The sequence below is a fragment of the Octopus bimaculoides genome, chromosome 2, assembly GCF_046866305.1.
Source record: "Octopus bimaculoides isolate indiv1 chromosome 2, ASM4686630v1, whole genome shotgun sequence".
Classification (NCBI taxonomy): domain Eukaryota; kingdom Metazoa; phylum Mollusca; class Cephalopoda; order Octopoda; family Octopodidae; genus Octopus; species Octopus bimaculoides.
Genome location: NC_142929.1, coordinates 151685756 through 151702167, shown reverse-complemented (window position 1 = coordinate 151702167; position 16412 = coordinate 151685756). Strand labels below are relative to the sequence as shown.

Below are 16412 nucleotides of genomic sequence, written 5' to 3'. Positions count from 1 at the left end.
TATCGCTCTTATTTGGGTGACAATGTTGAATACTTAGGCAGAGCAGCCTCAAATAACGTGTTTGAACAGTGTAATTGGGAATGTCACTGGATACGAAAAAAAAACAAAACAATATAAATCAACACAAACAATTGAATGCATACTTACTTGCAGCTGGTTTGATAAATTACCATGACAGAATAATATGTTGAAAAGCAACCCAGAACAAAAGACACTGCAGAAACTCCAATATGGCTTGATAACTGTTTCATTCCGATAAAAATAAAAAATAAAATATTAAAAAAATAAATGCTTTAAATTGTTGAACTTTGTAAAATATTCAATATGTTTGTTGAGCTATAGAAACTGATACCATGATAGAAATCATAAACTCTATACGAATCATATGGGGTTATGCCTCGCTGAAGGATATTTCTTATATGTAGGGGCAAGCAGCTCCGTCCGTGCGATAAAGGAATAAGTATATATATTTATATAATTCACACACATAAATACACTTACACATACACATACCTGCTTACCGATCTGGAACCGCCATACATTGATGTGGTAGCCATTAAAGAGACTACAATTTCTAGAATGCACACATTCGCACTTTTATTTGATTACAATGATGATTACACACGTTTTAGTTGGTTTGGACCGAACAGCATAGTATTAATTTTCAGAATGGTCTGGTTCTCGAGTAAGGGACAAACATTCTGGATTTAAATAGTAAGTCGATGCTCCTGTACATGAAAAGAAATGTTAAGGTTCTACTGAGATTGGGTGACCACACGTTATTTAAAAGACATCTAGAAACATTGTGGGCAACGTCCTACTCGTTAGTATTAGTGAGCGATTACATTTGGCATGTTGGGTGCACGCTGAACTTGTGCAAGAGTATTCAATAGGCGAAAGAATATGAAATTTTTGGAAACTTGATTAGGCAGCTTTCTTACAAATACTGGATGACCTGAATGTGCCAATATGAACTTGAATAAAAGCCCCGGTTCATCCAGGTTATATCTAAAGTACTTATTAGCTCAAAGGTTAAGGAGTGTGTGACCAAAATTTCGGCTTTTCATTTCTGTCTTACAGACTTGCTATACAGAGATTCATGCATATATACACATCATATATATATATATATATATATATATATATCAAATTTACAGAAAAACAAAAGACGAAAACAAGTGAAGGGACAACAAGCAGGTGTATTAGTTTAACGCTAGGGAAAAATGGAAAAGTCTTTTATGTTTCGAGCCTACGCTCTTCGACTGAAAGAAATAAGAGGAAAAAATGGAGAGAGAATGAAAAAATCGGAGAGAGAAAAACTATGTAGAGTTCATATATATATATATATATATATATATATATATATATACATGTACGCAGACATAACAGAAGTAAATAGACACTCTTATAATCGCTAAAATTTATTTAAATCTGAAATTATACATTCAAATTATTCATTAAATGTTATAATATGAATATTTAATATTTAGTAGACATACCCCTTGCATTTTTCAATGCAAGGACTCTGTTAAGCATGTTAATGATCAGATGACGAATATTCTCTGGAGGAATTTCTTGCCAAGTTTCATGCAATAATCTCAAAAGATCTGGCTTTGAAGATGCTTTCTTGTCCTTTTTATGAAGTGTCCTGTCCATTATGTCCCGGAGGTGTTCAATAGCGTTCATATCTGATGATTGGCTTGGCCATGGAAGCTTTTTAATACCATTCTCATTCAACAAATCTTGGGTCATTTTAGTCCATAAATAGTCTTCTTTAATCATTTCACCACTGGAGAAGATTAGAAGGAGTCCTTTCTGCCACATGGACATATATCTATCTGAGTTTATGTTTCCCTTACACTCCACCAGCTCTGATTGACCATTGCTCCAAATTGCTCCCCAGACCAACACAGAATAGCTGCCATGGTTCATTGTTGGTTGCAATCTTTTCAGGTCAAATTCTTGATCACAGTCTCCAGACCCATACTCAACCACTGTCAGGAAATACAGCAAATCTGGACTCATTGGAGAATATGACAGGGTCCCAAAATGCTAGTGGCCTCTCCATCATCTCACTGGTCCAATCTTTTCTCTGCTTGATATTGGCTGGTTAAAGAAGTGGCTTCCTTCTTGCTGCTCTGCCATAGTAACCAAGTTTGTGGAGATACCTGACAGCTGTTCTGGGACTGACATCAACGTGTTCTGTTATGTCAGAGGCCTTGCAACGAGGATTATCCTCCACACTTCTCTTAACAAAGAGGAGGGCCCTGGTCAACTTGGGCGAGGTGATGTGGACTCCTTCCCCTCTCTTGTGAATTGCACAATCACTCCCTTAACTGTAGAAAGCGGGATCCCAAGGTTTTCTGCGATTTTACGTTAAGACAACTTTTAGATTGACCCGCAATACGGCCGCTTTGAAATTTGGATAGTTCGAAGGCTTCTTTTTTACGAGGCATGATTAAACAGTCATATAAAGAACCTGAATCATATCCATTAATAAAAAAATATAAAACTTTCAAGTTAGAATAAACATAAAACGATATTTTATGGGGTGTCTATTTACTTCTGTCATATCTCCATGTATATATATATATATATATATATATATATATATATATATATATATATATATATATATATATATATATATGTATATATACATTTATATACATGAACGATTGTATAATTAGGACATATATGTAGAAAGAGTGAGGGGAAGAAACAAAAAGACAACAGACGGTCAGCAGGTAGAGATACTTTAAAGACAAGTGTTTATCAGCGGAGAGAGCGAGAGAGAGAAAGAGAGATAGGGGAGAAAGAGAGAGAGAAAGAGAGAGAGTGAGAAAGAGAGAGGGTGAGAAAGAGAGAGGAGAGAGGAGAGAGGAGAGAGAGAGAGAGAGAGAGAGATAGAGAGAGAGAGAGAGAGAGAGAGAGAGAGGGAGTGGGAGAGCATACGATAGAGGCAGAAAGACAAGCAAACAGAGAGACAGATAGAACTTTTGCGTCACATCAGCAGAGAGCTCGCTGATTATAAAGGAACAAATTCTAAGATGTATAACCTCTATGGACAGTTAATCTAAAATAAGAATTCTGACTCGCTATATTATGATGTTGAATACAACAGTTATCACGTCTTCTCGTTTGCTTTAATTAAAGCACCCCCCCCCACCCCTGGAAATCACTCGTGAGAGGAATTTTAATTACTAATCAGAAACTAAGAAAACTTATGAAAATAATGAATTCCTTCCCGCCGTTCTTTCTGTCCAGTCATCTATCTATCTATCTATCTATCTATCTATCTATCTATCTATCTATCTATCATCATGGACGGACGGTAGACACATCGGCTCCCATGTAAGTTGCATTTTTCACCTCTTAAAAGACCTATTTTGTTTTAAAATTTTTGTATAAGTTGTGTATAACACAAAATACTTCGTGAACATATATTTTTCAAATCGGAAATAGCTCTATTTAGAGCCTTATTTCCAAAAATTCAAACATATCTTCCTCGTTCCTAGCCATATTCTTTAAAACGAATATGGCTAAGGTTTTCAACGAGGCCGACTTCCCGCTCCTAATGCCAGAGGCGAAAACACTTAATGCCGTTCCGCATGAACGCAGACAAGTGATGAAGAAGAGCAATGATTCTGAATCAACTGCTGCTGCCTCAACCACCACCACTACCACCATCACGTGTACAAACTCTGCTGCTACAGCAGTCTTGCCTGCCACCGTCACCAGTGACAACAACAACAACAACGACAAAGACAACAACAACAACAGCAACAACAACGACAACGACACAAATGTCCTTGCTAACACGACCACTGTCCTCACCACTGCTACTACCAGTGACAATAACAACAGCAACAACAACAGGACACCGACCTTCAACACCAACACCACCACTACTTCGACAAACTCTGCCGCCACTACCACCACCTTTGAACCTGGCAGTACCAACACCACTGTCAATACCACCATCAACAACTACAAGACGAACAAGATAAACAACACCACAAACGCCACAAATAACATATCTGCCAGCATCACAAAAACAAATTTTGCCGATGCAACGAAAGAAAAAAGAACAATATTAACATTCACCCAAAAACAAATCAATGACACAAAATCCCTTCTCACGAAAGAAGGTGACACTGTACAAATACACATACCAAAAGCAATTATTGAAAATACAAACAAGAAGCACATATCATACAGACTTATCAACAAGAAAACGAAGCGACCGGAGAGTTTCTCCACCCAAAAAATTGAGATTTGTCTCAAACCGATATGGCCCTTTCAAAGTCATGTTACTTGGGGACGAAAATTTGCCACGGTCCTAGTACGCTTTAAGAGCGAACAGTTAGCGAAGGAATTTTCAACACTCTCTCTCCACACAGATGACTTGGTGATGATACCGAGTTATCTTGGACAGAGAGTGACGAAGGTGACAGTAAAGAATGTCCCTTCACAAGTGGAAACACAGTGGATAGTAGGTTCTATATGCCTCGAAATGGAGGAGGCAAATATATTAGAAATTGCTACTGCAGAGGAGAAAAACTGGGAAGGGGGAAAAAAAGTCGAAGTCCTCCTCCACATCACTGAAGAGGAGTGCCAAAAGATCCCCACACACATCCAACTGGCAAAGGACCACAAGTTATATGTAGTGGTGGAAGGAAGGCGGCCACGTTGTTATGTATGCGGCAGCGAGGCACACCTCAAGGACAGTTGCCCAACCGCCGCCAACCAAAAAAAGCAACAAGGGCAACCACCAAAACCCGGAAAAAAACCCTACTACCAACACCACCATCAACAATCAAAACAAGAGAAACACAAGCAACACTGGCAACTGAGAAGACAACAGCATCTGCAAAAACAACAAGTGAGGAAGCAGGGGAAAAGAAAGAAAATTCCAAGCAAGACTGTTTCCCCCTCCCCCACATCACACACACCTCACACAAATAACAAGCCATCAGCACCAACAAAAACAGCAACACAACCACTCACACAAGCACACACAGACGCTCACAATTTGCCCCTACCCCCTTCCGATTCCTCAGAACCTTCGTCGGAAGATGAAAGTAATGAGGAATGGCAAATAGCCCAGAAAGGAAGGAGGAAGAGGAGCAAGAAAAGAAAAGCAAACACAAACAAAGCAGGGAGATACACAACTCCCGAAAACACTCCAGACACCAACACAAGCACACACAACTACAACACAAGCAACAAAACCCCAAAAGCAAGTACACACACAATGCTCACTGCCATCAACACAAAAAACTCAGAGTTGATGGAATACATTAACACAAAAACAAACATAACAAACGAAGACATAAAAACCAGCAACCACCCATACACAACACCGCCAGAACACATCAAAATACTACACATAACACCAACCCTGCACCACACACTAAAATCTATTTTTCCAAAGGCAGTTGGCAAATGCCAAAAATACCTGGCGAAAAAACTATATAGTGATCTCCTCGAAGAAAACCCGAAGGAGGAGACACAAAAACTCTCAAACGGTAAGTGACTCTCTTTATAAAACTTTAACACTCAAATCAAAATGATGCTCAAGATTGGTTGTGTAAATGCGCGTGGCTTGGGGTCCCCTTGGAAACAAGGGTACCTCCTAAATGACATAAAGTCACATAAACTAGAAATCATAGCCATAAGCGAGACCAGACTCCATGATCCGCGGGCCCTATCGTCCATGTTTGGCAGACAGTTTAACATTTATTTTTCTCCCTGTCTGCCGAGAATGGGCGGTAGTGGCACGGCGGTACTCTTTCGCAAGAGTCTGGATCTCGAAGTAAAGACAGTATTCATAGACCCGGAGGGTAGATTGGTTGTTCTGGATGTCGATGGCAGCGATGGGTGTGCTTTTCGACTCATATCAGTATACGCACCACCTTTAACAGGTAGGCCGGATTTCTTTCGACGTCTAGAAGTATTCCTAGGAACGTCTCGTCCTTTACTTTTAGTGGGGGATTGGAATGCTACCTTGGACACGCATCTAGACTATGTGGGCAGAGATAGGAATAGACGGGGATGCAAATGCCTCAAAGACCTGCTCAGACGCTTTCAACTGTCTGACAGGTACCGACTCGATTACCCGAATGCGCCAATGTGGACATGGACAAACCGCATCGGGTCGTCGAGATCGTATCTAGATAGAATACTGTGTAGGAGAGTAGATAGAGATAGCATAGGGTGTCCACAATTTCACATAGTCAGCTACACGGATCACAAACTTGTGACGTGTACGCTAGACTTAGATAAGACACATAGGCAGGGCTGCGGTTACTGGAAACTAAACGCGTCTTTCCCGTCGAGACCAGTTTTCAGAGACCGGATTAGCACGTTAGTAAAGAGGGCTTTGACAGGAGCCATCATCAATAACAAATGGTGGTTTGCCCTCAAGAGAGCAATAAAAGCAGAAGCGGTTAGGTATAGCAAAGCACTAGCCATAGACAGAAACAGAGTAGAGGGTGAACTAGTTAAGAAGCTAGAAGAGGCAATTAGAAGTGGCATCGCATCCGACGTTTTGGCGGCGAGGTTGGCCCTTGACCAACACTTCAACGCCAAACACGAAGGGTGCGTTGTCAGGGCTAGGATGCGTGCTCTAAGAAACGAAGGTGTTGGAGCCGCACGAGAGGCCCGGGTGGCGGAGGCGCAACAGGGCAACAAAGCCACCATTCGGTCTCTGGTGGACGAACAGGGGCGCGAACTGCTCGAGCCAAGCAAAATGTGTGAGGCCTTTCAGCGGCACTTTGCTCGACTGTTTGGGACGAATGGCGAGCGAGAACGCAGGGTGGACTTCAGTGCCTACCTGCACAGCCTGCCACGACTCTCGGCAAGAGAGGCGGAGTGCTGCGAAGGTGCCATCACGGCGGCGGAAGTGAGGGACGCGATGGCGGGATGCTCGAGGGACAAATCTCCGGGTTTGGATGGTCTGCCCTACGAGCTTTACAACTGTAAGCCAGACTTGTTTGGAGACGTCTTGGTGGCGGTGTACTGCAACTGGCAGCAAAACGGGAGCATTCCCGGTTTTGTGAGTCGAGGAGCCGTAACGCTGCTGAAGAAAGATCCAAACAAGGGGGACGTCATAGATAACTTTAGGCCCATCACTCTGCTCAATGCAGACTTGAAAATTTTGGCCAAGGTGTTAGCCAAGCGGTTGGCGCTTGTCATCGAGAAACTGATCGGCAAGGCGCAAACGTGCGCGGTGCCGGGCAGGAGCATCCATGACAACCTCCATCTGATGCGCTACATCATAGAGAGGGTAGTTAAGGAACCTGGCATGGGTGGGGCCCTGATCAATTTAGATCAATCGAAAGCTTTCGATAGGGTAGACCATCAATACTTGGAGGCTGTCCTCATAGCAGCCGGCTTCGGTCCCATTTTCCGCGGCTGGATTGCTGCCTTGTACAGAGGCATCCGTTCGGTAGTTCGCGTCAATGGGCATCTATCAAGACCCTTCGACATTGCACGTTCGGTCCGTCAGGGATGCCCCCTCTCGTCGCTTCTGTACGTGTTGACTCTCGAGCCACTACTGCGGAAGCTGGCGACGCTGAGGGGCATCCCGCGAGAGTTGGGATGCGGGACGAGCGTGTCGGCATACGCGGACGACGTCACCGTCATAGTGTCTAGCCAAAAGCACATCGAGCTTGTCGGCGAGACACTGAGAGACTACGAAGCGGTAACGGGAGCGAAAATCAACCGGGATAAGTCAGTGGGCTTGCGGCTCGGCACCTGGAGAAGCAACCCCATGCCGTCAAGTAGCGCCTCCGTCGTGGGACGTTGGACTGACGGTCCGGTTGAGATGCTCGGGGTCTGGTTTGGTCCAGACCTCCAAACGGAGAAGAACTGGGACGAGATAACGAGAAGGGTGGCCACTCTAGCCCGGCAATGGGCCGAGAGGAAGCTTTCCCTGAAAGGTCGGGCGGAGGTGGCGAACACGTACATCGCGTCCGTCATCTACTACCGCCTGACCGTCGTTCCTTGTCCCGACCCTACCATCACCAAACTGGAGCGCATCCTCTTCCGCTTCTTGTGGAAAGGAAGCGTTCCGATGGTTAGGCGATCCGTTTGCTGCCAACACCCGTTAAAAGGAGGACTGGGCATGCCGTGGTTGATGATGCGCAGACACGCGCTGAGACTGCGACATCTCCGGCTCTACGTAGACAGCGGTGAACAGGTGTGGTCGCCGTTTGTGCGGCGCGCTTTCCCGCAGCTCGTCTCCATGACCGAACTGCAGTCATGGATCAAGAAGAGGCCGAGGAAGGGCGAATGGCACCGCGAGTGTCGCGCTGCTCTTCGGCAACTCCAACAACCCGGGTCAACCTTGAGCGACTGCATCCTAACGCATTCTATAGTGGATTAGTGGAGGGAAGGTACGACGACGATCTCGGGGCGAACCTGGGCGTCGACGAGGAATACCTGACCCGCCTGTTTAAGACGACCTTCGGGCCGGGACCTATGGACAACTTCCAGAGATCCCTGGCCTGGCAGTGCTATCGAGAAGCACTACCCGTTCGGGATAAGCTCTACAGGCATGGCTCGAGAAACACGGGGCCGACCTGTCCGAGATGCCGGCAGAGCGACGAAACCGTTCTGCACGCACTCGTACAGTGTCCCACCATTTCCGAGCTGTGGGCTTACGTCGAACAACTGCTATCGCGTGTGGGACGAGTCGGTCTATCAGCCGAGTCTATCGTGAATATTGTCGCGCCTCCTTCCTTTAAACGGGAAGGAAGAGCTATTTTCATCGTACTTGTGGCTATGGCGAAAGAATGTGTATGGTGGACGCGTCTGAAAGGTCTAGAGACAAAGACTTTCCTCTCTGGGCAATCTCTCATCAACTTCTTCAAGTATCACCTGAAGAGGAAGTTGAGAGTAGAAAGGGAAGTCTTGTCTAGTGAATGCTTCAAAAAAAGATGGGTGAATGTAGCAAGGATGGCACGTGTGAACGACGGAGCCATCTTGAGCATAACCCTATGAACAAGAAAAAAAAATAAAACAAAAAGGCAAAAGAGAGTCACTTACTGTTATAGTTTCTTCAATGAGAATATTGACCAAGGTTACCGTGGTCTTTTCCGTAGGCTTTTCCTTCCACGGCTAAACCTAAACTGTCCTCCCCTCTTTTTACACGAGAACATTACTGTGTGATACACGATCCCTATTGATCGGCCTTTCCTTTTCTTTTTTTTTCGATCCCTTTTGATCGAACTGCCCCTTTTTCCCTTCCTACGATCCCTTTTGATCGACACCACCAATTTTTTTTTTTTTTTTTTTTTTTTTTTCCTTCCTTCCCCCTCCCAAAAAGAAAAGCTCTACATTGTATTTGTCCCATCTTCGTTGAGCCCTGTGTGGCTAATAAAAGAAATGTATCTATCTATCTATCTATCTATCTATCTATCTATCTACCTATCTATCTATCTATCTATCTATCTGTTTGTTTCAGTTTGTTTCTGTTTGTCTTTCTGTCTGTCTATCTATCTATCTATCTATCTATCTATCTATCTATCTATCTATCAAACAATATTTCACTCACCACCATACTTCAATCATCCGCTGCTAAATTCTTTCGCTCCTCCACCTAAACCTATTCGGCCCAACTGCCTCTCTTACCCTCTATTTCTGACGTCGTCCATTCTTTCATCATCAAAATCACAATGTTTTCTCCGTAACCACTGAACTTCAAATATTCACGCACTGGCCTTTAACAAGGACCTGAAAAGCTAAGGGCTTTCTCTCCCCCCACATTTCATATTGGTATTGCTTCCTGACATTTTATTTAAAATAATAATCAAAAGAAAAAATAAGAAAAGGCCGACTTACCGCTAGAACTCGCTGTTTGTAAGCTAATATAAGTCCTGTAATTCCTGGAGATACGAACTAGAATCAAAACAAAAACAAAGAAGCTAAAAAGTATAATTACTTTATTGTTGTGTGAGTTTCAGGAAAAGATTTGCAATATTTTACTTGAACTAAGGCGGCAAATTGACAGAATCGGTTGCATACCAGGAAAAAAGGCCTAGCAGCATTTCATCCGTCTTTACGTTCTGAGCTTCAATGGTCAACTTTAGAAATAGTACATTTCTAAATCTCTCAGAGAGATTTATGCAGTAGTGATACATTGAAGTAGTTGTATGCTGTCAACTTAATGTGACAGTCCCATGAAGGGAATACTACTACTGTTGTTTAGACCTAGGAAGCTGCAACGCTTCCTGTCGGCCTTGACACATTTCCGATGTCCTTATGTTTACAAAGGGGAGACAAGCACCTCCACCCAGCTAAGCCTGCATCCAGAGACTAGTAAAGACTCAGAAACATGTCTCTGGATGCAGGCTTAGCTGGGTGGAGGTGCTTGTCTCCCCCTTGTAAACATAAGGACACAAGAAATGTGTCAAGGCCGACAGGAAGCGGTGCAGCTTCCTAGGTCTAAACAACAGTAGTATTATTCCCTTCATGGGACTGTCACATTCAGTTGACAGCATACAACTACTTCATGGTCAACTTTGTCTTTCATCCTTTCTGAGTCAATAAAATAAGTACCAGTTGAACACTGGTGTCGATGTAATTAACTTACCCCTTCCTCGAAATGGCTGGTTTTGTGCTTAAAGCTTGAAATCAATATTTTTCTTGAACGTGTGGATAGCTGATTAATTTCATCTACTACAAAAGGAGCAATTTGACTAACCAGTTAGAGAAATCGGGAAATTTTGAATTCAAGTTTTAATACGGATGAATTTAAAAGGTAACACAAATTTTGTGCTAGTTTAAGAAATACAGATTGTCACGATTCGAGGGAGAGAAATTCTTTGAGATTGCAAGGGATTTGCAGGATGAGGTGCCAATTTTTATTTTTTATTTTTATTTATGCGCCCTTTTAAAGCCTAGCCAGGCTCATGGACCCGGTTTCCCGGTTTCAATGGCGTATGTGTTCCCCCAGCTGAACGGGACGCCAGTCCATCGCAGCGTTACTCAAGAAACAGGAAGAAAGAGTGAGAAAAAGTTGGGTGAAAGAGTACAACAGGGGTCGCCACCACCCCCTACTGAACCCTCGTGGAGCTTAGATCTGGAAATCGAAACCGCGATCCTCCGATCGCGAGTCCGCTGCCCTAGTCACTTGGCCATTGAGGTGTCAATTACATTTTAAAAATAGGACGATAACGACAGCTAAAGTTGAATACCCGAAATAGTGAGCAGAAATGCATATATATTCAAACATAACCAAAAAGGTTGAATATAATGTGAAAGTAATTTGCGTGCGAAATCTAAAGCCTTAACTGGCAGGAATTTATGCATCGAAAGGTAAAAATTATATCAAATTGAGCGTACTTATTGTGAAACTTACATTACCTTTAAACCATAACATTACTGAGATGCGATTGCTCCAATGTTGTAGAATGATATTCTTTCTAGTTTTTATATTAATATCTCCGTAAGGTGACTCGCTGGCAGAATCAGTAGCACGCCGGGCAGATTGCTTCACATTTTGAGCTGTCTTTATGTTCTGAGTTCAAATTCCGCCGAGGTCGACTTTGCCTTTCATCGGAGTTGCTAAATTAAGCACCAGTTGCGTACTGGTGTCGATCTAATCGACTGGCCCTCTCCCCCAAAATTTTGGGCCTTGTGCCTAGAGTAGAAAAGAATGTTATGAACGCTTCGCATTTACCTAGGCACTCTCACAGCAGTAGCGCACTGGTATACCACGAGACGATGCTAGGTGTGCCGCAGTATAACCTGAAAATAATTTTCTCCCTATACTTTTAGTTATATTTTTAGTTCAGGTGTGCCGCCGAATTTTGAAAAGAATATAAGCGTATCGCAAGTGATAAAAGGTTGCGGCGCACTGGACTAGAACGACAGTCTCCCTCTAATCACACTATCGACCTAAGGTAACATTAGATTAAGTAACAGTAAATGCAAGTGAAAAAAGGTTGTGGAACACTGCTCTACAGTTGCATGATCCCTGGACCATGCATTTTTGCTCCTTTATGGTCTCATTTTTCTCGTTATTTCCCGTCTTCTCCGAGATTACATTGTGAATTTCAGTCAGGTCTAGATATCCCTATAAGCAACATGCTCTGAGGCACTCTGGCTCTAAGTAGGCTTCACTTTTTGCATGAAACAAATGAGAGCCTGCATATTTAAGGTCGCGTCATACTCATTGGAATATGCATAAAGAAAAAAACCCTAAAATCCGAAATGCATTTGGCGCTCTCGTTGGCCGCTGCAGAGATAAATTGTGTCTGTTTTTGTCTCTGTCTACCAGTCTTTCTCTCTCTCTCTCTCTCTCTCTCTCTCTCTCTCGTAATATCTCCCACCTCTCTCTCTCTGATATTGTGACTGTAACATAGCAAGTCCATAAGAGATATCTCAGAATATATACTGCAGTAACTGGTCTATCCCCAGTGTGTATGCATTAAGTATTTATACATAGAAGTTTATTTTAATTAAACATTGCTGCAATTGCGTATACCATATATATGTATATATATATAAATATATATATATATATATATATATATATATATATATATATATATATATATATATATATATATATATATATATATATATATATATGTATGTATGTATGCATACATATCTGTCTGTTTGTCTGTCGGTTTGTTTGTATGTAAATATATATGTATGTATATGTGCAGATCTGTATGTTTTGTTTTATGTATGTATTATCATGCATATAGTTGCATGCTTTGACATGCTCATATATACTTAAATGTTAAACTTCTGGAAAGTTTTATAGATTTTTACAATTCCAGTGATGGATTGGATCTGTAGTCTTCGAATTAGTTTTCTCCTTTCTGGTTTTTAAGAAGTCTAATTTCTCAAGATTGGTATTTAGGCACTGTGTTATTACATATCCTAGGGCCCCAATAATTACAGGTATAAGCCTGAACTTGTAATCTGGAGAGAGTAACTTCAGATTTCTCAATAGTTCAGCGTAGGTGATTTCTTTTTCACTGGTCTTCAGCTTTATGTTAACATCCGCTGGGCAGCTAATTTCCGCAACTGTGCACAGTTTCTCTTCCCTATCCCAAATCATTATATCAGGTCTGTTGTGCTTACATTTTATTGAGGTCTTCACTCGGATATCCACCAGTGCTTCTTTTTATTATGAGTGGCTATGACTTCTACCATGCTGTAGGTTCTTATTTCTTTAGCGGGGTTGTATGTATGAATGTATGTATGTATGTATGTATGTATGTATGTATGTATGCATGTATGTATGTATGTATGTATGTATGCATGCAGGCATGTATGTATGTATGCATGTATGTATGTATCAGTGTGCATATATGTCTGTACGTACACATTGCTTTAACTGATAAGAGAAAAGTACACTGCACATATTTTGGAGAGTATAGTTATATTCATCTGAAAATTTCACCGTTGCTTCTAGTTTGACTTTTGATATTTGTTATAAACGATATTTTCCCAAGTAGTTCTATAATATGTAATTCCAGTTAATTTCCAATTGTATCCTGCAGCTAATCTAGCTCACATTCAGCCTCATATATATGCTTGTTTGTCTGTTTGTGTGTGTGTGTGTGTGTGTGTGTGTGTGCGTGTGCGTGTGCGTGTGTGTGTAATATGAATACATAAACACGCAAGCATAGACACACACACATGCACACATGTATGTGTCTACTCATTTTCATTACCTAATCGAAATGAAGTTATTTTCATCATTGCCATAGAGAAAGAATTAAGAAAGAATATTAACATTACTTACTAAAAGGCCTGCTACCCAGTGGGCTCCAATTTCCGGTTCCTTTCGATAATAAGACAACTGTGCAATCAATATTGCAGATACAGCACCTTCGGAAGACAAAATAAGATACATACGTACATACATATGTGTGTGTAAGCTACGCCAGCCACCACTCATCTTTCCGACACGTAGACAAGAAGAAAACTCGTAAGCTAGCTAGTCATATCTGAGACCTGAAAGCCAAAATTGCCCGCCACTCCATCAAGTGGAGCATCGTTGATGCTTGACCATACATTAAAGGTTCAAGGAGGTGCAGCCTTTGATTAGGCGAAAGATTTCATACACTTTTTAGATCTAAGAACTCCTCCTATTTACTGAACTCGAGATCGGAGATTTTCCCAAAATGCAAGCATCTAGACAAGTTTCTATTATTCAACTGGATAAGGCATACAGTCTTACAAATTTAGTTTTTCTCCATCGGATTAACCCCATTCACCGTTGTTGAATCTGTTCCTAACGGATTAAAGGATCCTAACTCATAACTTCGTTCCCTCCAAGCTTTCCGTTTCTCGTTTCTTTCCCCCAGTTCTCTCTCGATTTTGCTCAGAGAGCAATCATATTTTCTGAGCCTGAAAAATTGCAGGATAGTACACGGCGCGGTACACAAGTTTGTTCGGTTACTGTACTATCCGAATATGAAAATTATAGTAATTCATATCTAGTGCTTTGTCTATTACATATATATAAACACTGTAGTTTGAAGCTCTACAATAGGTGTTCTAAGTGCATTTAGATGCTCAACCACAACGGATTATCAGGGAAGACTTTATTGCATCATATTACAAATAGCTGTATATATTTATATATTTCATATAAAATATTTCAATTATTCCTAACGTTTGCCAGAGGTAGATTCTAAACAGTTTGGCGAAGCTTCGAATTAACTTATATATTGGGTTGGTGCATAATTATTGCGGCGTTTTTTCAACAAATTTTATTCAACAAAAACAATAACAATATTTAACAAAAACATCTTTAAATGACGGTTTTACCGTCTGTCAAGTAAATGGGGAGCAGTAATTGAAGTAGATGGTGAATATGCTCCGAAATAATCATTTAAAGATGTTTTTGTTACATGTTATTATTGTTTTTGTTGAATAAAATTTGTTTAAAAAAAGCCACAATAATTATGCACCAACCCAATATATTTGTCCTCGCAGCTTGAATGGTGTGCTTTGATCAATTCAGTTTTGTTGTTTTTATATAATTAAGAACACGCATATATATTACTATGTATGCATAAATATAGGTATGTTAGTATACACAGAGACGTACGTATATAGATACATATACCCATGTGCACACATTCTTTCACTCATATATACATATGCACTCACATGTAGACATAAACCATATATAGTATGTCAATAAAAGAATGAATTAATTTCCTGTTTTCATTTAAAGTTTTGGACTTGGATATATGTGTCTACTCACCCATGATATACTTATCCAAGTGTCACTTTGTCTTGAATCTATTTATTTTAATCTCCCATTTTTATCAAATCATGTATCTACACATCTACCTTTACATCATACCTTTGTATTTCTCTGAGTTTATCTATCTATCTATCTATCAATCTATCTATCTATCTATCTATCTATCTATCTATCTATCTATCTATCTATCTTCGCAGATTTCTACATACGCACATATCTCTTTGTTCGTCTATCATTCTACATTTATGATCATATACACCCATACTCGCGTACACACACACATACGAACACACGCGTACTTACATAAATACATACTCATACACGTACACATGTAAATGCATATACGTTCGCGTTCATTGGGCACGCACACATAGAGATATATTCATTTATTGACGCACACTCTTTCTCTTTCGGTCATTTACCTCAAAGGCACATACACTCTCACACACACACGTATGTATGTATCTCTCTCTCTCTCTCTCTATATATATATATATACACACACATGCTCAACAAACACTCACAACGCCCTGTCTGGGAATCGAAATCACGATCCTACGACCGCGAGTCGGCTGCCTTAACCACTGGGCCATTGCGCCTCTACTATATATATATATATATATATATATATATATATATATATATATATATATATATATATATATATATATATATATATACATATATATATATATATATATATATAAAACACACACACACACACACACACACACACACACACAAACACACATATATATAGACAGAGAGAAGGAAAGAGTAAAAAAGGATAGAGGAAGAGAGGGGAAGGAACAAAAAGAGAGAGATTGAGCGATATATAGTGGACGGTTGCAAGAGTGGTGGCAAGCGTAAGAGAGTTATATGAAACTAAAGAAAAAAAAACAACAAAAAAAAACAAGAAGTTGATTAAACCTTGGTAAATATACTTTCTAACTTTGCAATTACTATCAGACATCTCTGACAAGTTTGAAACTAATTACTAAGAAGCTTCTCATTTATCTCTGTCGTGTATGATACTATGTAATATATCCATCGCAGCGAGATATTATATAGACAGGTTGCAATACCCCCGATATCTTATCATTAGAGTCTATAATGATTATAGTAATAATTAGGAACACGGCCATGCAATTTGGGGGTGGAG

The 16412-nt window shown here is 40.8% G+C and overlaps 1 protein-coding gene across 1 annotated transcript in view; it reads right to left on the bottom strand.

The window, feature by feature from the left end:
• LOC106872137 (uncharacterized) overlaps positions 1 to 16412 on the bottom strand; it is a 28527-nt gene that overhangs the window by 4910 nt on the left and 7205 nt on the right. The window contains exons 2-4 of the mRNA XM_014919009.3: positions 13775 to 13860; positions 9850 to 9906; positions 148 to 242 (exon numbers count right to left, since the gene is read on the bottom strand). Coding sequence (XP_014774495.1) covers positions 148 to 242; positions 9850 to 9906; positions 13775 to 13860 — 238 coding nt within the window. The remainder of the gene's footprint in view (positions 1 to 147; positions 243 to 9849; positions 9907 to 13774; positions 13861 to 16412) is intronic.